The sequence below is a fragment of the Sus scrofa genome, chromosome 7 (genome assembly GCF_054392235.1).
Source record: "Sus scrofa isolate SSC_HxYL_T2T_F1_AM1 chromosome 7, Sscrofa_HxYL_maternal_Yorkshire_Landrace_v2.0, whole genome shotgun sequence".
NCBI lineage: Eukaryota > Metazoa > Chordata > Mammalia > Artiodactyla > Suidae > Sus > Sus scrofa.
In genome coordinates, this window is record NC_139389.1 from 104,104,506 (window position 1) to 104,125,950 (window position 21,445).

The window sequence follows — 21,445 nt, forward strand, 5'->3', positions numbered from 1 at the left end:
CATAGTTCATTATTGTCCTATTGATGGGCATTTAGATTATGGCCAACATTTTCTTACACAAAGATTCTTGGACATGCTGCCCGCATGCTGGTATTTCAGTAGAATAGATTCCTTGCGGCCAGAGGGTCAGAGAGCATCCATACCCATAGAGTTGGTGGATATGGACAACTGCCCCCCAGAAAGACTACTTATAACACAGCATTGTAAATCAACTATACTCCACAAAAAATTAAAATGGAAAAATCCCCCAAAGCCTGCTCATGGATAAGCACCCCCATCAGTATTGTTTTGCCTATTCTCCTGACCGTGTCCTTACTCTGTACTGTACAGAGCTGATCTTGATCCCAGCCCTAACCCTGTCACCGCCCCGGTGACATTATGCCTCTCCTGCTCCTTCCTCTCCTTTTAGGAATACCAAGCGCACTGCAGAGGTGTGGATGGATGAATACAAGCAGTATTACTACGAGGCCCGGCCCTCAGCCATCGGGAAGGCCTTCGGCAGGTGGGTCCCTCCCCCAGTCCCCCTTTGCCTTCTGCCACAACCTTAGCAAAACACGAAATCGTGTGTAAGCCAGGGAAGCGTTCAGCATCTGCTTAGTAACTGGGCTCCATGCCGCTGGGCTCTTGGGGCCCTGAAGGGATAGACAGACAAGGTTCTGGTTCTTGGGGTGGATGTAGCCTTGTGGGGGGACGCAACCAGACAGGGCTCACTTAGGAAGTGCGGCCCAGCTGCTGGCTGCCTGCAGGACAGACATCTGTGCGAGTACTTAAGACTGACTCGCTGCAGAAAAAACTGGGGGTTTTGGCTCTACCACTTGCTGTTCAAAACCTGATGGTGCTCTGTTAGCCAGTTTTTCTGCCCTGGACTGTTACGACTACAGACTAGTTAAGTAGTTTCAAGATGCAGATTGGGGAGTTCCCGTCATGGCACAGTGGTTAACAAATCTGACTAGGAACCATGAGGTTGCGGGTTCGATCCCTGGCCTTGCTCAGCGGGTAAAGGATCCGGTGTTGCTGTGGCTCTGGCGTAGGCTGGTGGCTACAGCTCTAATTCGACCACTAGCCTGGGAACCTCCATATGCTGCAAGAGCAGCCCAAGAAATGGCAAAAAGACAAAAAAAAAAAAAAAAAAAAAAAAAAAAAGGGATCCTGAGTTGCTGTGAGCTGTGGTGTAGGTTGCAGACGTGGCTGGGATCCCGCATTGCTGTGGCTGTGGCGTAGGCTGGCAGCAACAGCTCCAATTAGCCCCCTAGCCTGGGAACCTCCATATGCCACAGGAGCGGCCCTATAAAAGACAAAAAAAAAAAATGCAGATTGGTTGTGAAACCAATTTAGTGGGTTGGAGCTAGTATTTTTTTCTTAAGTGATCGAAAACTAGAACATTACAGATTAGTACAGAACAGAAAGTAGCAGTTGACTGCAGTTAAGGATAGGTATTGTTTTTTCTTTATAATTCAATGAATTTTATTACATTTATAGTTGTACAGCCATCATCAAAGGATAGGTATTTTTTTAATGGAACTTTTTCTTCTTTTTACGGCCACACCTGTGGCACGTGGAATTTCCCTGGCTAGGAGTTGAATCAGAGCCTAAACCCCAGCCACAGCAACACTATATCTGAGCCATGTCTGTGACCTACACCACAGCTTATGGCAATGCTGGATCCTTAACCCACTGAGCAAGGCCAGGGATCGAACCCGCAACCTCATGGTTCCTAGTCGGATTCATTAACCACTGAGCCACGACGGGAACTCCTGTTTTGTGAAACTCCTGTTTCACTTGCGTGTGTATGTAGACATATATGCACATAGGTATACTGGATCACAATATAAGATGTCTTTCTTTCTTTCTCTTTTCTTTTTTTGTTGTCCTTTTAGGTCCGCACCCTTGGCATATGGAGGTTCCCAGGCTGGAGATCAAATCGGAGTTGTAGCCGCCAGCCTACACCACAGCCACAGCAACACCAGATCTGAGCTGCATCTGCAACCTAGACCACAGCTCATGGCAATGCTGGATCCTTAACCCATTGAGCGAGGCCAGGGATCGAACCTGCGTCCTCATGGATACTAGTCAGATTCGTTTCCACTGAGCCACGGCAGGAACTCCTATTTCTTAATGTTGTGGTCTGAAATGTTTGAAAACATTATTAGTGATCCTCAATGGATCTCCTTCTATTTACTTATGTCTCTCCCTTAAAAAAAAAAAAGAAGCCATGTCAGTTTTTCTTTGAGTGGGGAAGGAACATTTGCTGAGGACCCACCCTGGGCTAGACACTTACATCCCCCTAATTCATCTGATTCAATTCTCCCCACTTTACAGAGAACAAACAGGCTCAGAGAAGCAATGAATTCATCTATCTGTCAGTGGCCCTCATGGTCTGTGTCACTGAGGAAGGTGTCCATGGACACATCAGATGGTTCTTATTTGCCAAATTTTGGAAAGATGCTTAAAGCATGGTTTTCTTGTTGGTCGTCTCTGCTCAGCTGGAATACAGGAAAGGAAATCTTCTAGTTCTCTGTGAAAATAAAGATCAGGAGTTCCCGCTATGGCTCAGCAGATTAAGGACCCAACATAGTGTCAGTGAGGATGCAGGTTTGATCCCTGACCTCGCTCAGTGGGTTAAGGATCCAGCACTGCTGCGAGCTGTGGTGTAGGTTGCAGATGCAGCTTGGATCCAATGTTGCTGTGGCCGTGGTATAGGCCGGCGTCTGTGGCTCTGATTCAGTTCCTAGCCTGGGAATATCCATCGGTCACAGGTGCAGCCCTAAAAGGGAAAAAAAGGAAAGAAAGCCCAGGTAGGGGTTTACTACCTGAGGTCTCAAGGACTGAGAAGCTGAGATTAAAGCGTGGCCTCCATGGACTGGGCTGATCCTGAAAGGTGAGCAGGAATTGGAGGAGAGCGATGAAGCCTGGCCAGGAGCCCTGGGGTGTGCTTGCAGGTCAGAGAATGACTTAAGGCTAGTGGCTAAGGCTGCAGGGCAGGCTCAGACAGCCCCTGACCCTGGTGGCCTGGGGTAGGTGGAAAGAGGGGGCTGGCCTCCTGGGGTTTCTTCCCACCCCCTCTGAGCCTTGCCGCCTCCTCCAGCGTGGCCACGCGGATCGAGCAGAGGAAGAAGATGAACTGCAAGACCTTCCGCTGGTACCTGGAAAATGTCTACCCGGAGCTCACGTGAGTGCAGCCCTCAGCCTGTGTGTCCAGCCTGGGTAAGGGTTGGCGGCCTGGGGGCCTTTCAGCCTGCTGTCTCCCCAGCCTGGGCAGCCTGTCTCTTCCTAGCTGCTGGTGTTTGTCTTCGTGTGAAGGGTCGGGAGGAACCAGGAGGATGTTACCAGAAATTAAAAGTGAGGTGTGACGGGGGCCGAAGTTTAACACACTGGGCTTTCGAGCTAGAAATGGGCACTGTCCCCTTAAGAAACCAACCACGCCCTGTGGAGCCAAGGCTGCAGAAAGAGTCGTTTACTCCGACTCTCTCCTCTCCCTTCCGGGAGTTTATCCTAAGGAAATAAAGCAACCAAAGCAGAAAAAATAAAATAAAATAAAAAAGCTATTAACAAATGCATGTCCACTGTAGGCTTCTCTGCTGCTGCGAAAAAATTGAACAACTAACAATAGGGGCTGAGTTTAGTGAATCACAATGCATTGATCTAAATAAATATTTTGCATCCATTAGTATTAGAATTAAAAAGACTGTGAAAAAAATATGGGAAAATATTTGCTTTGGCAAATGAGAAAGCAACAGGCAGATGGTGCCCATGTGCAGGCTATAGAACAGTGGACACAAGCTGTAATGACCAGGAGCAGCAGAGTCAATTCTTTTCTTCTTATGTCAGCATCCTTCTCCGCAGCCTGGAGACATCATTCCTTACCTCCTCCAGGTCTTGACTCAACTGTCCCCTTTGGTGGGAGACTCCGCTGATCTCTGCATTCCTTGCTTATTTTCCTCTGTCACCCTTTCCGTCATCTGGCATATATGTGGCCAATTAATTTTCTTGCCGTCTCCCCCCACTTGGTAGTCATGTCTGTGAGGGTCGAGGTGTTTCTCTGTTTCATTCACTGCTTTATCTCAGCCCCTAGAACAAGGCCTGTCCCCCAGTGGGAACTCAATAAATAGTTTTCATTGAATCAATTACAGAGGCAATAAGCCTCAGTAACAACTTCGACATTAACATCAGACCTTCCAGGAGTTCCCATCGTGGCTCAGTGGTTAACGAATCCAACTAGGAACCATGAGGTTGTGGGTTCGATCCCTGGCTTTGCCCAGTGGGTTAAGGATCTGGCGTTGCCTTGAGCTGTGGTGTTGGTTGCAGAAGAGCTCAGATCCAGCGTTGCTGTGGCTCTGGTGTAGGCTGGTGGCTACAGCTCAGATTTGACCCCTAGCCTGGGAACCTCTATATGCTGCGGGAGCGGCCCTAGAAATGGCAAAAAAGACAAAAAAAAAAAAAAAAAAAATTATTCCTTCCAGACTGGAGCTGTCTTGTCACCTTGGGGAATGGCTTATTCCACTGCTTTTCCCCAAAGATGCGGTGTTGGCTTTCCAGAACATTCCAGTCCTCAGAGCCTGCATATCCTCAAAGGAGGCCACTCTTGGTGCTCTGAGGGCAGATTTGATTTTTTTTGGAAAACTGCCCCAGTTAGGTTGCAGCCAAGTCCAGTGAATAAGCTAGTTGATGAACCTGGATAATACAATCCTGGGTCCCAAATACAGGGTGACAAGACTGAAATAACAGAACACACTGACTCTGGGTGCAACATTCAAGGGATTCCAACACTATTTGAGCAACAGCAGCATCCTTGAAAAAAGTTGGCAGCCTGGATTTCTGCAGCTCCCCAGACAGTTGCTGTGAAGGAAAGAGCATTAATTTATAAAAGTGTAATAAATAAACAGCTCCCTCGAGCGGCCACTTTGAAGGGGACAGTTTCTTTCTGCCGTTTGTGGCACAGCAGAAACGAATCTGATTAGTATCCATGAGGAGGCGGATTTGATCCCTGGCCTTGCTCAGTGGGTCGGGGATCCAGGTTGCCGTGAGCTGTGGTGTAGGTCACCGATGCAGCTCAGATCCCCAGTTGCTGTGGCTGTGGCATAGCTGTAGCTCTGATTCAACCCCTAGTCTGGGAACTTCCATATGCCTCGGGTGTGGCCCCTAAAAAGCAAAGGAAAAAAAAATGTGTCTTTTCTGAGGGAAAAAGGCATAGTCGTTTCTTTACTTTCTGTCAGAGTGCATGAAACATCTGGTTAGAGCCATGGACTCTAGGCCTCCGGGGAGACCAGGGCTGTGCCCCTCCTCTCCATACCCCTGTCCCCACACCGTGTCCCACATCATCCCCTGAGGTCCAAGAAGAAGGAGTTTATAACTCATGAGCCTCAATCGATCACAAGACAGGAGAGTGGATGAAGCCAGCCGTGTTAAAGGAGGAGCATAAGTCATCTTCCGTTGGTTTTGTTGCCGTGTGGAAGTTTAAAAGTGATTTTTTGTTGTTAAGGTAGAAATTGCATACTTCGTTTCTGTCCTCTTTGGTTACTCATCCTCAGTCTGTTCATTTACGTTCCGCCTCAGTTCTCAGGGTGAAGGATCAGGAGCTGATCAGGCTGTTAGTTAGAAAGGAGATCTGTGGGCCCCAAAGATACCAACTTTCCTCCAAACAGGGGATCCTAATAGGTGGGCCACACTTGCAAATGGTCAGTGGGGATACTGAGGGGGCTGAAGGGCGAGGCTTTTGCTCTCCTAGGTCTGTCTGCAATTCTGCTATAGCTCTGCTGCTTTTTCAGATCAGAGTTCTGCAGCTGGCCTCAGCCATTGCTAATGTATTACTTTAATTAGGATGGTCAGGAACAGTTGTGCAGGCTGTGCACTGCACAAGCACACCACATTAGTAGATATGATACGTTTATTTAAACAATTCCTGGCAGATGGCAGTAAAGTCCTTCTTCTAACAAAACCCATGTATTATGATAATTTTAGAAAGGAATACCTATTTCTATTTCTACAAAGGCATCCTAAGAGCTAATGTAAGCCCAGCTTGGAGGTGGTCCATAGAGAAGAAAGCAGAGGCAGACTTAAGAAGGCTACTGACATGGAGTTCCATCGTGGCTCAGTGGTCAACGAATCCAACTAGGAACCATGAGGTTGAGGGTTTGATCCCTGGCCTCACTCAGCGGGTTAAGGATCTGGCATTGCCGTGAGCTGTGGTGTAGGTTGCAGAAGTGTCTTGGATCCTGCATTGCTGTGGCTCTGGCGTAGGCCGGCAGCTACAGCTCCGATTGGACCCCTAGCCTGGGAAACTCCATATGCTGCAGAAGAAATGGCAAAAAGACAAAACAAACAAAAAAAGAAGGCTACTGACAAGCAGGCCAGCTTAGCCTGGCTCTGCCAGGGAGCAGAGGAGGGGTGGTGATGGTTATCCCAGCCGCTCCAGGGATGCTACTGCATAGATGCCACAGGAGCTGCATCTGGTCTTGATGGGGAGCCTTGGTTTCTGGATTGAGCCCTGTCTCCACCAGGTCCTCTCAGGCTTGGTCTCCAGGGCAGTCCCTGGGTCTCCCAGAGCTGCTCAGATCTCAGTGGAGCGGGGCCCAATCTCCCCAGAGGCACCCTTGCTCCCTCCCCATCCCCTGCTCCCCTCCCTCTGCTGCTAGGCCTCCCCCCAGTGCCCCTCCCCACGGAGAGCTGGGTGCTGCCCTCTGGGTGAGTGTGGGTAAGCCCGGGGAGGGCAGAGGACAAGCCTGATTGCTGCCTTTTCTCGCAGTGTCCCCGTGAAGGAAGTGCTCCCCAGCATTATCAAGCAGGGGGCTAATTGCTTAGAAACTCAGGGCCAGGACACGGCTGGTAACTTCCTGCTTGGCATGGGGATCTGCAGAGGGTCTGCCAAGAACCCCCCAGCGGCCCAGGTAAGCTGTGTAGGACTTCCGGGTCAGGACTGGGAGTGGGATGAGGGGCTTTCCTCTGCCCAGCTTCATCTCCTCTCTGTCTACACCCTCTACAGACCCATTTCCCAAGGACTCTGCAAGCTGCCCCCTCATACACTGCTCCTTGGGTCTGTTCCTGCCACATCTGTCCCCTTTGGAGCCTGTCACACAGTTGCCCTCTGTGCATCACCTGCTTCCTCCTTGCAGAGGGAGAAATGCTGCCCAAACAGCGCCCTGGGTTATAGACCGGCAGCGGGAAGGCCAGGACTCCTGTGTGTACGCACATGTGTATGAGTGTCAATGCACTGGCGTTAAACTAGAGCAGGTCGTGGAGACCCCATGGACTGGGGTCCCTGGCTGCCCTGCTCCATGTCCCGTCTTTCTCCCCAGCCCCCAGCATCCCTCCTCCATCCCCGATTGCCCTCTGCCCAGCTCCAGCTAAGCTCCCCCACCCCAAGATTGTACTATGAAAAATTTCAAACATGAAGAAGCGTTGAAATAATTGTGCAGTGAGAACCCACGAAACCCACCCCTACTATGTGTAGGACCTTCTTCCAAAATACACAGCATATGTATTTGCTTTATCACCTGTCTACCCGTCTGTCCATTCATCGCTGAACTTTTTGCTCCCTGTCTTGCAGGCGTGGCTGTTCAGTGACCACCTCATCCAGCAGCAGGGCAAGTGCCTGGCTGCCACCTCCACCTCCATCTCCCCCGGGTCCCTGGTCGTACTGCAGGGGTGCAACCCGAGGGAAGGCAGGCAGGTAAGGCTCCTCGCTCCTGGGCACAGGATGGCCAGCAGCCCTGGGGAACACAGAGTGGGGGTGTGACATACAGACTCAGGCCCTCCAGGGTGAGGATTTGTGGGGGCCTAAGCCAGTATCAAGCTCAAGGCCATCGTTTTCCTCATGAGGAAGTACTTCGGGTGAATAGTTGTTATATGTCCATCCTGCATCCTGTGAAGTTCCGTGAGGGCAGGGACTGTGTATCCTGTCAACGCTGTATCCCTGGCCCCGACAACCAGCACAGCCACACTGAAATGTTACCCTTACTGAGAACCTTGCTGGGGGCGCCCATAGATCGTCTCATCTAATCCTCCCAGTAACCCAGCAGCGTGGGTGCTAGTGCTAACTCCATTGTACAGGTGAGAAAACTGAGGCTTGCTGAACTTAAGAAATGTAGCAAGGGCATTCCCTTGCTACATTTTTTTTTTTTTGTCTTTTTGCCATTTCTTGGGCTGTTCCTGTGGCATATGGAGGTTCCCAGGCTAGGGGTCTAATTGGAGCTGTAGCCACTGGCCTACACCAGAGCCACAGCAATGCGGGATCCAAGCCGAGTCTGTGACCTGCACCACAGCTCGAGGCAATGCCAGAGTGTTAACCCACTGAGCAAGGCCAGGAATTGAACCCGCAACCTCATAGTTCCTAGTCGGATTCGTTAACCACTGAACCACGACGGGAACTCCTACATTTCTTGAAAAAAGAAAAAAAAGAAAGAAATTGTGGCATAGTGGAAACAAATCTGACTGGTATCCATGAGGATGCAGGTTCGATCCCTGGCCTTGCTCAGTGGGTTAACAATCTGGCATTGCTGTGAGCTGTGGTGCAGGCCAGCAGCTGTAGCTCCGATTTGACCCCTAGCCTAGGAACTTCCATATGCTGCTGGTGCGGCTCTAAAAAGCAAAAAAAGAAAGAAAGAAAGGAAGAAAAAGGAAAAAGAAAAAAAAGAACTGTGGCCAGGAGTTCCCACTGTGGCAAAACTGGATCAGCAGCGTCTTCGCGGCGCTGGGACACAGGTTTGATCCCTGGCCTGACACAGTGGGTTAAGGATCCAGTGTTGCTGCAGCTGCGGCTCAGATCTGACCCCTGGCCAGGAAACTGCATATGCTGCGGGGTGGCCAACGAGGAAAAAAAAAAACGAAATGCATCAGATCACATAGCTGGGAAGGGGTAGGGCTGAGGTTCAAATCCAGGTCGGTGGCTAGCTTCTATGGACCTCATTACGAGTTACGATGTGACTCGTAAGCCCACAGCCTTACCCCAGCACAGAGGAGGTGCTCAGGAAGATTTCCTGACGCTGCCTGGCTGGGGAAACTGCGATGCAGACACAGAGCTTTCCAAGCTGCCGTGTCAGGCTCACAGGAGCACTGCCTTTTCCATTTGTCAAACACTCTCACCTGCCCTATTTTCATTAATCCTGGGAGATGGGTGGGGCCCACCTGTTGAGGAAGAAACAGATGCTCAAAGCGTTGAAGTCACTTGCTCAGGGGACACAGCAGCCAGTGACAGGGTCAGCCCCACCCTTGGGAGGGCCGCCCCCTGCCGAATAGACACAAAGGCCAGAGTTCTTCTCCAGCCCTTCTCTGCCCACCGCCCTCTTTTTTGTCTTTTTAGGGCCGCACCCGAGGCACATGGAGGTTCCCAGGCTGGGGGTCCAATCAGAGCTACAGCTGCTGGCCTACACCACAGCCACAGCAAGGCAGGATCCTTAATCCACTGAGTGAGGCCAGGGCGAACCCGCAATCTCATGGTTACTAGTCGGGTTCGTTAACCACTGAGCCCCGACGGGAACTCCTGTCTGCCCCTTCTGTGGGCAGGTAACCCCCACTGTCCCTGACCCTGGCCAGCCCCGGGGCCAGCCTTCAGGGCAGCACTAGGGGCAGGGGGCTCTCCGATGCGGCCTTCAGGGCTTTCCTCCCACCCTTGTCTGGAGCCTGGGTCACTGGGTCAGCTCTTTCTTTAGGGATGACTCCCGGTTTGCTGTTTTTTTCTGGAAAATCAGCCCAGACCCTTCCTTTCCCTCCAGCATGGGGCGGAGGTGGGGGTGGGGTATGGGGAGCAATTTGTGTCCCACAGCCTGCTTGCTAGGCCTGCGGACACATCTGAAGCACTTCCTGGTCAGGACCGGCGACTGCTCCTGCCCGTCTCCGCTGCCTGCCCTCTGCCCCTGTGCTGCAGAGAGGCAGGTCCTCAGGCTGCCCTTCACCTGGAACGCTGACCTCCCTAAGGGTCAAGCCTTGAGCCCCCTCCTACCCCCTCCTTGATGAGGCCAAAGTCAGAGGAGTAGCTCCCAGGGCAGCCGCCACTCAAATACATCGCTGGTGATTTCGCCTTCATGCCGACCCAGCCTCAGGCAATCCTAGGATCTCCCTCGGCTCATTCCTCTGTTCCTGCAAGTCCTGCCAGCCCCCCAGCAGCCGTACCCTCTCTTCCAGGAGGACAAGATGAGCAGCTCTCCCAGGGCAGAGGCCTTCTTGGATCTTGGCCTCCATTCCTGGTCTCCCTTTGCCCCTGTTTCTGAAACCACTGCGGTGTCAGACCTGTGCACAGAGCCGCTCTGATGGGGTCAGCAAGTCCCAGCTTGGTCACCCTCGCACCTCTGAGCCTCAGTCTCCTCACTTAAAAAATGACGGACTCGGAAGTTCCTGTTGTGGCTCAGGCGGGTTAAGAACCTGACTAGTATCCACGAGGGTACTGGTTTAATCCCTGGCCTTGCCCAGTGGGTTAAGGATCCAGCGTTACTGTGAGCTGTGGTATAGGTTGCAGATGTGGCTCTGATCTGATGTGGCTGTGACTGTGGTGGAGGCCAGCAGCTGTAGTTCCGATTCAACCCCTAGCCTTGGAACTGCATATGCTGTGGGTTCAGACCTAAAAAGACAAAAAGAAAAGTGTCTGCCTTATAAGGAATCTGCAAGAACCAAGACCCTGGCGATGGGGGAATGCTGTGAGGTGGTATGGTTTCTCTGGCCAGGCCAGAACAGAGGCTGGGAGCGTTGGGGAGACCCCAAGACTGTGCCTGATGGCACTGGTAGGCAGTAAGGAGCCTGTGACTTGGAGGGCACATCCTGATGCCTGGGTGATTCATTCATTCACGCATGCATTCATTCTTCATAATCAGAGCTGCATTGGCTGCCCACCTGGTGTCAGGGAAAGGGCAGGTCACGTTGGTCACAAAGATTAAAGAAGGGCATGGTCCCAGCAATGCCCAGCTGGGAGAGTGTGGCCAGCCCCTCCCAGGAGGTCTGAGACTGGAAGAACATACGGCCATAGGATGCTAAGAGTGCCGGACTTCCCGTTGTGGCTCAGTGGTTAACGAATCCAACTAGGAACCGTGAGGTTGCAGGTTTGATTCCTGGCCTTGCTCAGCGGGTTAAGGATCCGGCGTTGCCCTGAGCTGTGGTGTGGGTCGCAGACGCCGGCTCGGATCCCGCGTTGCTGTGGCTGTGGCATAGGCCGGTGGCTACAGCTCCAATTAGACCTCTAGCCTGGGACCTCCATATGCCACGGGAGTGGCCCTAGAAAAGGCAAAAAGACAAAAAAATAAAAAAATAGGTTGCTAAGAGTGCCAGAGGGACCAAAAGCCCTGTCCCACCCCTCCCCAACCCACATTGCCCAGGACCTTTTAAGCCAGAGATCCCTCTCTGCTGGAACCACATGGACCAGAGAGACGGGTTCCCAGCCCCACATCTGAAGCCCGGCATTCCTAAGGAGAGTCCAGACTCTGCATCCTCCACCTTCCACCCTGTGTGCGCATTGCAGTTCCTTCCTCTCTCTGCCCACCCCGCCTCCCCCCTGCAGCCCCAACCCTGGCCCTTCCAGTCTCTCTGCCGCTCCAGTGAGAACGTAGCCCCGCCCCTTCAGAGCCCTGTGGGCTGCAGCCACGTGGCCCTGAGCAGTCCCCACTTCTTAGGGAGGACAGAGGACAGGATGGATCTAGGAAGAGGGGAGATGGATGTGAGGGAGGAAGTGAGGAGAAAAACCAAAAATGGACCTGTCTCTCTGTTTACTCTTCCCTGAGCCTTGAACCTGGGTCTCAGCCTCCCGTCCCTTCCAAACCACACTCCATCTGGCCACATGCAAAATGTTCTACAGGAACCATTCTTGTCCCCCTTATCAAGCCTGGGACAGTGAGGTGCAGGCAGGGAAGGCACTGACCTGGGTGCTCTGTTATGACTCTAATAGGGGACTCAAGTGCCCCTGCCATCCCACTGGCCTCACTCTTCATCTCTGCAGGGATGGCAGCCAGTTCCCATGAAAGGGTGTAGGTAACTGGCCACACAGCTACCGGCCAGGGCAGAAACTTGGGGCTGCAGGAAAAAGAAATCTTGTTTGAAGGAGTAGAAGATTCACCTAAAGCGTTCTCATTGTGGCTCAGTGGGTTAAGAGCCCGACTAATATCCATGAGGATGCAGATTCTATCCCTGGCCTCGCTCAGTGGGTGCCAGCATAGGCCGGCAGGTGCAGCTCAGAAATGCGGTTCTGATCCCTCGTTGCTGTGACTATGGTGTAGGCCAGCGGCTGCAGTTCTGATTTGACCCCCTAGCCTGGGAACTTCCACATGCTGCAGGTGCAGCCTTAAAAAGACCAAAAATAAATAAATAAATACTTTTCTTTTTTAGGAGTTCCTGTGGTGGCACAGCAGAAATGAATCCGACTAGGAACCATGAGGTTTTGGGTTCGATCCCTGGCCTTGCTCAGTGGGTTAAGGATCTGGTGTTGCTGTGAGCTGTGGTGTAGGTCACAGACTCGGCTGGGATCCTGCGTTTCTGTGGCTGTGGCATAGGCTGGCAGCTGTAGCTCTGATTGGATCTCTAGCCTGGGAACCTCTATATGCTGCAGGTGCAGCCCCTCCCCCCAAAAAAAAATTTATTTTAAAGATTCACCTAGGTCTCAAACTCAAGTGCCTACAGGGCATATGTGGGGAGACTCTGGAGGAGAAAATTTGGGCCCAGGTAAAACTCTGGAAAGTGGACACCTGAGCCCTACATGCAGCAGAGAGCAGATCTTCAGCTGGAACCAACTGATGCCACCAAAGACACTGGGCCCATGTCTAAAGGGAAGCTGGAAATGCAGGTTGTTTTGCTTTGTTTTGTTTTTTTAGCTGCATCTTCGGCATATGGAAGTTCCTGGGCCAGGGGTCGAATTGGAGCTGCAGCTGCCAGCCTATGCCCCAGCCACAGTAACACCAGATCTGAGCTGCATCTGTGTCCTGCATCATAGCTTGAGGCAATGCCGGATTCTTAACCCACTGAGCGAGGCCAGGGATTGAACCCACAACTTCACAGACACTATATAGAAGTTCTTAACCTGTTGAGCCACAACGGGAACTCCTGGAAATGCACATGTTTATGTGACAACTAAGTCAAATTTTAAATAAGTAGGATTCAGGCCAAAACAAAAAACTATCTGAGTTAGATTTCAGTTCATGAGCCTCTGATCTAGACAGTAACTTCATGCCAGCCTACAAAAGCAAGAACAGATCAGAACAGACAGGCTTCAAGCTTGGGGGTGGGGTGGGGGTGGCTCTTCTGTAAGGGACACAGACGATTTAAACAGATGTGTCCTAGGGCCACTTGCATACGTGTGTAACGAAGATACCAACATCATTGTTATTAATCATTTTTCTCTCTTTCCCCTCCTTTCTTGCCTCTGTCCGCAGAGATGGAGGAGAAAAGCCTCTTTCATCCAGCATTCAGTCAGCGGCCTCTGTCTGGAGGCCAAGCCCGCCCAGCTGGTGACCAGCAAGTGCCAGGCCGACCTCGCAGCCCAGCAGTGGCAGCTGTTGCCGCACACATGACCGTAGCCCCGGGCCTCCTGTACCTTTTGCATGAGACTTTGGGACCGGAAGGGGGTTAGGGTGGGGGAGTGTAAAGCGGGCCGTTTCCATCTCCTCACATTTCTGCAAACAGAAGTCATCGGCAAACACCGCTGCCACGATACACGATTCTCCAAAGCTTGTACCGGGAGGACGCAGGCGAGCTGCCCCGCGGCCCTGGCCGCCATCCCAGCCTTGCCCGGGGAGAGGATCAAGTCGGGGTGCCGGACTGCTATTGGGCAGAGATGGGGCAGGTGCCCTGGCCCCTGTTACCTCCCTCCACCCTCCTGGGCTGTGTCAGCTGGGGAGGGCAAAGGCAGCCGTCCACACAGGTCCCGCTGGGTCAGGGGGCCTGTCTGGGGAATCGGGCATGAGAGGAGAAAGGGGGCAGCGTGAATGGGAGGCAGGCTGAAGATGGAGGAAGGAGCAGCCTGTAGGGCACGTGGAGAAGGGGAAGAAGTGAGCAACTCAGGGGCCTGTTCCAGACAAGTGCAGGGCTGGAGGGAGGAGGGATGGGATCCCGGGCAAAGGATGGCTGATCTGCAGAAGGACGTGGACGGTAGAGCAGCAAAGCACGGAACCAGTGGGTCTCTCCCCAGGGACCTAGTTCCTCCCCTGCAAGCCAGGCCCGGGGTCCAGTGCCTCCAGCCCTGCACTCTGGTCCCCACGTTCTCAGCAAGGGGCGGTAGGGGGATCTCCAGGGGCAGCCTCAGGACAGTTTATTAAACAGATCCCACTCCTGTTTGGATGTGTGTGAGGACAAGACCTCTCCTTTGGGCTTTAGTGACCAGCGGATGCCCTGGCCCCCTGCCTGGGCGCACCATGGGGACTCTAAGGACGGGCAGCAGAGAGCCACCCCACTCTCCATCCTAGTTTTTGACTCCTGCCTTCTCATAAGCCCCTGTCTCTGTAAATACAGCAGAGGGTCCAGTGGCCAGTAAGAATGGGACCTCCATTCTGGAGCCTCCCTTAAGCACTCCAGGCTGGGACTGTTCCTCACGCTTCCCCACTGCAGGAGGGAGGCCCTCGGGGCTCAGCTGCTGCAGTGGCCGGGAGGCCGCCTGGTGGCCCCTGTTTGTGCTGAGCTCCTAGTTCCTTCTCACAACCACTGGGCCTCTCTCCCCCTCCCCCAGGGCCCAGGCTTGGAACCACTTCTATTCCCCATGCTCATCTTTCCCCGCCTCACTGGCTCAGGCACTGTGATCTTAGGCAAAAGATTGGTGGTACCAGGACCCTCGAGGGGGATCTCCCACCCAAAGCAAATCAGCCCGGGACCCCTAGGGAGCTTATGGATTCCAGAGGGCCTAGGAGTCTCCTGAAATGGTCCCCCAAATAGCGTGTGTGTTTGCATATACGAATTTTCCTGGGGAGAGGGTCCGTGGATTCCCCCAGCTTCATTCAGAGGCCCCTGATTCCCTAAGGGTCTGAACTTCTGCTCTGGATTGGAGCTGTCATACCCCTCCCCCTCCCAAGTGTGCCTAAACTGCTGTGGGCCTGCTCCCTCTACCCAAGGGCTGTGGTCTGCAGCACCCACCCTGGAGGGCTCTCCGTGGTTTCCCCTCACCTCTAGCTCCCACTGGTGCCCTCTCAGCAGTGCTCCTGTGCCCCAGCGTTCACCCCCTGGGCTCACCAGCAGGGAGTCCTTGCCCCCCACCTCCCGGGGCCAAGCTTCTCCTGTCCCACGTGATGTTTCATCTGCCGCCATCTCCGCTGTGCGTATCCACCCCAGCGGGCAGCATGGATATTTAGGGACAGGGAGCTTGGGCACCTGTCATCGAATGCAAGAGGACGCCTGCTCTGAGAGTCTTCGAAGGGCCCCTCCTTGTGACCAGCCCAGGCTTGGCGCTCATCAGCCATCCTTTGGGACTCAGCCCTGTTCTATTTTCGCTTTTCCTCTTCTTGACCAAAGCATGTGCCACTCGCTGTCCCTGAGGACTTCGTCTTTATGAAAAACATCTGGAATAAAACCACTTCTCACATGCAGACGTGCACCAGAGCCTTCCTTTCCGACTCCAGAGCCACGGCCTCCAGCGCCGCCTTCCCTCCATTCTGGAAAAATGAAGGTGAGCCTGCTCAGTTCTCACATCCCCTCCTGCGTCTGGTACCTCGCTCCTTGGCCTACGTGCCCCCAGGGGACCCCAAGGACTCTAGATGACAGGTGGCTGTGCTGGGAGGAGCCAGCAGGTAGGGCAGGCTGGGACCAGAGCCCAGGCTCCGTGGCCTCATCAAAGGATCCTACGTGGGGCTTCGACACAGAAACCAAGGGTTTCTCTGAATACTTGCCTAGTGCCAACCCTCTTTCCTTCCCTGGGTGCCAGCCCAGCCCCTTGGAACTACGTTTCCCTTTTTCTGCCACACAAAAAGTAGTGGCAAGAATGCAGGTGAGACAGTTTTCCGAGGTAGAAACAGCAAAGACATTCCAGAAAGAGTCCTCCCAGCCTAGCCTTGTTTGATCGCGTAGCAGACGCTCAGCGTAATGTTTCCATGGAAACCAGTGGAAAGCCCCCACCGTTTCTGTGATCAGAAGCTGAATCTTCCCAGGAGTTCTCCTTGTGGCTCAGCAGAAGCGAACCCAACTGGTATCCATGAAGATGTAGGTTTGATCCCTGGCCTCGCTCCATGGGTCAGGGATCTGGTGTTGCCGTGAGCGAGCTGTGGTGTAGGTCACAGACTCAATTCGGATCCCCTGTTGCTGTGGTGCAGGCTGGCAGCTGCAGCTCCAATATTGACGTAATTAGATTGATTACAGTTGTAATTGATCCAATTAGATCCCTAGCCTGGGAACTTCCTTATGCCTCAAAGTTTACACTGCCCTAAAAAGACAAGAAAAGCAAGCAAACAAGCAAGATGAATCTTCCCAGGTGAAAATAAGCACCGCCTCAGTGCACACAGGAACTGTAGACAGCAGGCCAGTGTCTGACCAAACCTCCCCCAGCACAGCCACTTCTGCCTCCGTCCCCGCCTGGCCTCAGGGCCATTCATCCAGGACCTACCACCAGGCCTCAGAGGCCCAGAGCAGAGCCCTAGCTGGCGACAGTTCTGAGCACACAGCCTGGCTGCACAGTCCATCTGTCCATCTGTCCTCCCAAGGAGCACGGCCCATTGCCCACTGCCCACTGCTTCTCGGGCCTCCCTCCCAGCCAGGCTGAGCCGACTTTCCACGCTCATCTTGTTTTACTCCCTGCCTTGAAGGGCTCACCGCCTTTATTCCCTGGGAACTAAGGCTGTTTGAACTTGGCCAGCCCCGGGGAGGAATCAGCACAAGTCCTGAGGCTGATCATTAACCATGGCCTTGGGCCAGTGTAACCTGAACCCAGCAGAAAAGAGCCTTCAGACCAGGTGGGGGAGGGGGGCATGCAGGGCCAGCCTCCCCATGTCCAGCAGGGCGGAGGGGGGTGGGGCCCTGTCGCTCAGCCTCTGTGACTTGGCTTCAGCTTTCACCACCGTTCCTCCTGGGCCCCTCGGTATGTGGGTCTCCCCAGTCATAGTTGGGAGAAGTAACCCAGGCAGCAGCTCTGTCTTCCCAGGGGTCTGGCACCCCCAGGCCTGCGGAGGAGGAGGAGTGGGGTGTGGTCCTCTCCCACCAGGGGAGCGAGCGAGGAAAGCTGGAGAGGAAGGGCCGGCGTTCATAATATCCACCACTTCATTCCCGACAATGCTCCCAGTGTCTGTGCTGTTTGTGTGCATGTCCCCTGTGATGGTGTGAGTCAGTTTCCTACAGAACGAGGGAGGGGGACCCTCATCTTAAAAGGTCTTCACTGCCAGGCACTTAGCATTGACCTGGAGAGGGAGTGGGGGCTCCGGCTCTCTCCTGACCCGGCAGCCAGGCCATGGGCAGCCAAGCTGGACTGAGGTTCCATAACCATCCAAGGACAGCCCCCTGCTGTGGAATTCAACCCCATGGAGTGTGAGGAAGAGGGTAGCAGGAGCAGGGATCCAGAGACCCCCATCAGCCGTGTTCATCCCGCTCTGCCTCATACGAGCCACGTGGTCTTAAGTGATTTCATCTCTCAGCCTTGGTTTCCTCCCCTGGAAAGGGGTACCCATCGCTCTCCAGGGTCTTCATGGGGCCTGGTTTATTTAACAGCTCTGAAGCACCTGGCCCTTCCTAAATGCTTAGTCATTGTGTGTTCTTTTTTGTTTGTTTTGTGTCATTTTAGGGCCGCACCCGCAACATATGGAGGTTCCCAGGCTAGGGGTTGAAATGGAGCTGCAGCTGCCAGCCTACACCACAGCCACAGCAGCGCCAGACCTGAGCCACGTCTGTGACCTACTCCACAGCTCACGGCAACGCCGGATCCCTAACCCGCTGAGTGAGGCCAGGGACCAAACCTACGTCCTCAGGGATACTAGTCAGATTCGTTTCTGCTGAGCCACAACAGGAACTCCTCAATGTGCGTTCTTATTAACAAACATTTTATGGTGCCTGCTGCAGGCAAGGCACTTTGCTAGGGGTGAGGACACAAATGTAAACAAGATAGCAATATTCTAGAATGAAGGTTCTTGCAGGGGAGATGCACAAACAAATAGGCAGCTGTAATATCACATGATAAAAACTACAGGGAAGGTGGGAGCTAGGGGAGTGACCCAGAGGGGCCTCTCACTGGGCCTGGGGGCCAGGGGGTCACGAAGCTTCCAGAACAGCTGGCAATGACATTCTGGACAATGCCTGTCTCTGGCTGGGTGAAGGAGGGGCTGGGAGTGAGGCCTGATGAGGTCAACTGGCCGTATTAGCTTAGCTTAGCATGTTAGGCAACTGCCAAATTTCTTTTTTCTTTTTTCTTTTTTGATCGCACCCACGTGGAAGTTCCAGGGCCAGGGATCGAACCCATGGTGCAGTTGCGACCTACACCACAGCTGTGGCAATGCTGGGAACTTCCTTGCCAAATTGCCTGGGCTTTTTACCCCAGCGCACACAGCACCATGGTGATGCTGAGCAGTCTGTAAGCATAGAAGAATTCTAGATAGAAACTATGGGAGCCATTTAAACCCAAACAGATGCACCTATTGCTTCTTGAGCCAGTGACCACTCACCCAGGGCTCAGTTAGCTTCGCTTGGGGAGGGTAAAAGAAAGGGTGGGACTAGATGGCATGGAAAATTCGGTGCTTATTATCTGGAAAGAATGACTACAAATGACCCAGCGGTGTTCAGAAAGACTGGTTTTCTCTTTGCTCCCTGGCTCAGGTTATCTCCGACCCCTCAAGCCATCTCAAGACCAGTCAGGTCAGTCTTTCAACAATTCTTGTTTCAAATAGGTTGTCTCCCAAGCTGCATCCAGATAATCTTCTGGAATCACTTGAGGTGCTTGTAAACATGTTTGTCCATGGCAGGGGACGGGCGGCTGCTGACTCCCAGTTTCTGTATGTGTGATAATGGGCCACACGGTGCAGGTTGAGTCTGCGATGCTCTGAAGTAGGAAGGAGGGAGAGGAAGCCGTGCAGGGTGATTCAGGGCAGCCCCTGCTCTGGACTGAATACACGGACCTCATAGCGAGAAGGAGAAGCCAAGAGATGGCAGGCCACCCCTGGGTTCCCTGGAAGCCCTTGGCATGTGCGGGCCAGATCTGGGAGCCAGAACTGGAGCCACTTAAGGAGAAATGCCCCCAGCTGGGAAACCCTCATTTGAAGGGAAAACCAGGGCTAGCAGGAGAGGCTGGGGCTCCAGGTCCACAACCAGAGGTTAGAGTCTCCAGAGGTGGTTGCTTACAGCTTCGTCAGGGCCTCTGCCACCATCTGGATGAGAGGCAGCTGCTGGCGTGGCAGGAGGCTCGCTGAAGCATGGTGGCCTGCAGGCCCCCGGCCCTCTCTGTAGCTGCAGATCTCTGGTCTCCTCTGCTCTCCAGAGCCTGCTCACCGCCAGGGTGGGAGTGGAGAGGGTTGTCACGGTTAAATCAGGTCACAGCTAAGCAGTGGAGGACAGCGCAGCGGGTGAAGCAGCGGAGGTGCTGGGGGCCCTCTCTGGGATGTGTTGGGGACCTTAGCCCTGGACTCGCAACCTGTGGCTGCAGGGGTGGGGGGAGGGCAGGGGACTGATGTTTTTGCTCTGACGGATGTTGAGAAGGTGAGCAGGCTCTGGGCAGTGGTTGAAGGCTCCTGGAGGGTCATGCAGGCTCTCGCCCCTGTGGTCTCTTCGCCGTGAACATCACCAAGCCCGTGACGGGCTGAGCACCTGCTCCACCGAGGACATGGAACAGGCTCAAGGGAGCCCTGTCAACCACTGATGGGCAAGGCCATCCCTCACCGGCCACTGGGCAGCCCGGCTACCCTCAGCCCCACCCTCTGTTCTTCACTCTGCAATCCAGCCAAATGGGCCTGCATCCTGTTTCTGGAAGTTATGAAGTTATGATCTGCCTCCGCTTGTTTGCCTTTTTTTTTTTTTTTTTTTTTGTCTTTCTGTCTTTTGAGGGCTGCACCAGCGGCATATGGAGGTCCCCAGGCTAGGGGTCAATCGGAGCTGTAGCTGCTGGCCTACGCCACAGCCACAGCAATGTCAGATCCTAGCCGCATCTGCGACCTACACCACAGCTCACAGCCATGCTGGATCCTTAATCCACTGAATGAGGCCAGGGATCCAACCCACAATCTCACGGTTCCTAGTCAGATTTGTTTGCGCTGCGCCACAGCGGGAACTCCTTGTCTGCTTTTACTGTTGCTTCCACCCTTGTCATTTCCATGGGTGGAATGCTACCCTTTTCCCAGACAAAAGCTGCTTCCAGGAAACCTGCCCTGAAAGTACCTCTCGGGCTTGTTTCTTCCACATCTGGGTTGTTCCTCCCCAGCTGCCTTGCCCCCTAGGCTGAGAGGCAGACTTGTCTTTCCTATTGGTCTGTAGCTCCTTAGTTACAGGACCTATGTTTGCTCCAGCTTCAGGCTTCCCACAGCCACAGCACAGAGCCAGTAAATATTGGTTTGCCCAGTGAACGAGATGAAAGAGCCTAGCTAGGGCTTGTCTGTCTTTGTTTCGTCTGGGTTTTAGTGATGAGGCATTTTTGCATTAGGAATCAGTACCTTGCGTTCAGAAAGCGTCCATTCTCTATTTGTTCATTTTCCCCTCGCTCCTCTCGGGATCCCACAACTCCAGCCTGCCCTTTTATTTGCTGTCTCTGAGCCCTCACCAAGTAAGCACTGGTGATGTCGGGGGCTCACACGGATTGAGCTTCCCTGAGCTGAAGAGGGCCACCATGCACCGTTTCTCATTTGGTGCCCACACCCCTGACGTAGGTTCTGGGGCCCACTTCAGGGATGAAGGAGTGGGAGCTCAGTCAGGAGATGAAAGTTGCCCAAAGACAGATAGCAAAGCGTATGCTCTGTCCCACAGAGGTGCACGTGGGTAGTTCTCAAAGTCTGGACCCATGGACCAGCAGCATCAGCAGCACCTAGGAACATACTAGAAATGCAGATTCTTGGACTCCACCCAGACTTATTGAATCAGAAACACTGGGGGTGGGGTTCAGCCACATGAGTTTTACCAGCCCCCCAGAGGATTCTGACCCACACTCAACAATGAGAGCCACTGGAGTTTCCATCGTGGCTCAGTGGAAATGAATCTGACTAGCATCATGTTGACGCAGGTTCGATCCCTGGCCTCGCTCAGTGGGTTAAGAATCCGGCATTGCTGTGAGCTGTGGTGCAGGATGCAGACTCAGCTCGGATCCCTCATTGCTGTGGCTATGATGTAGGCCAGCAGCTGTAGCTCCAATTCAACCCCTAGCCTGGGAACTTCCACATGCCATGGGTGTGGTCCTAAAAAAAGACCAAAAAAAAAAAAAAAGAAAGAAAAAATAATGAGAGCCACTGGTTTGCTGATTGAGAAGGGTCCTGGTCTCCTGCTGGAAGGCTTGGGTCACCACCTGGCACAAAGAGGCTCAGAGAGCTGGCGCCACGTGCAGCAGCCCTTGCCTCCGCTAAGCAGGCTGCCTCCCGCCGAGCTCGGGCTGTGATGGATATCT

General features: G+C 53.4%; 1 protein-coding gene and 1 long non-coding RNA gene across 6 annotated transcripts in view; one reads left to right on the top strand and one right to left on the bottom strand.

Annotated features, from left to right (window-relative positions):
- The window catches only part of GALNT16 (polypeptide N-acetylgalactosaminyltransferase 16), a 112,170-nt gene extending 96,691 nt beyond the window's left edge, over nt 1-15,479 (top strand). For 3 of the 5 annotated variants that reach the window (XR_014809077.1, XM_084966576.1, XM_084966577.1), the window contains 5 exons: nt 410-502; nt 3,086-3,169; nt 6,743-6,884; nt 7,544-7,666; nt 13,341-15,479. Coding sequence is in view for 3 of the 5 variants with exons in the window: in XM_084966576.1 (XP_084822702.1) it covers nt 410-502; nt 3,086-3,169; nt 6,743-6,884; nt 7,544-7,666; nt 13,341-13,478 (580 nt within the window). In the remaining 2 variants the exon portion in view is untranslated. 5 annotated transcript variants of the gene reach the window in all.
- Nucleotides 1-21,445, bottom strand: part of LOC146401824 (uncharacterized) — a 118,298-nt gene that overhangs the window by 39,226 nt on the left and 57,627 nt on the right. The gene's annotated exons all lie outside the window — the stretch shown is intronic.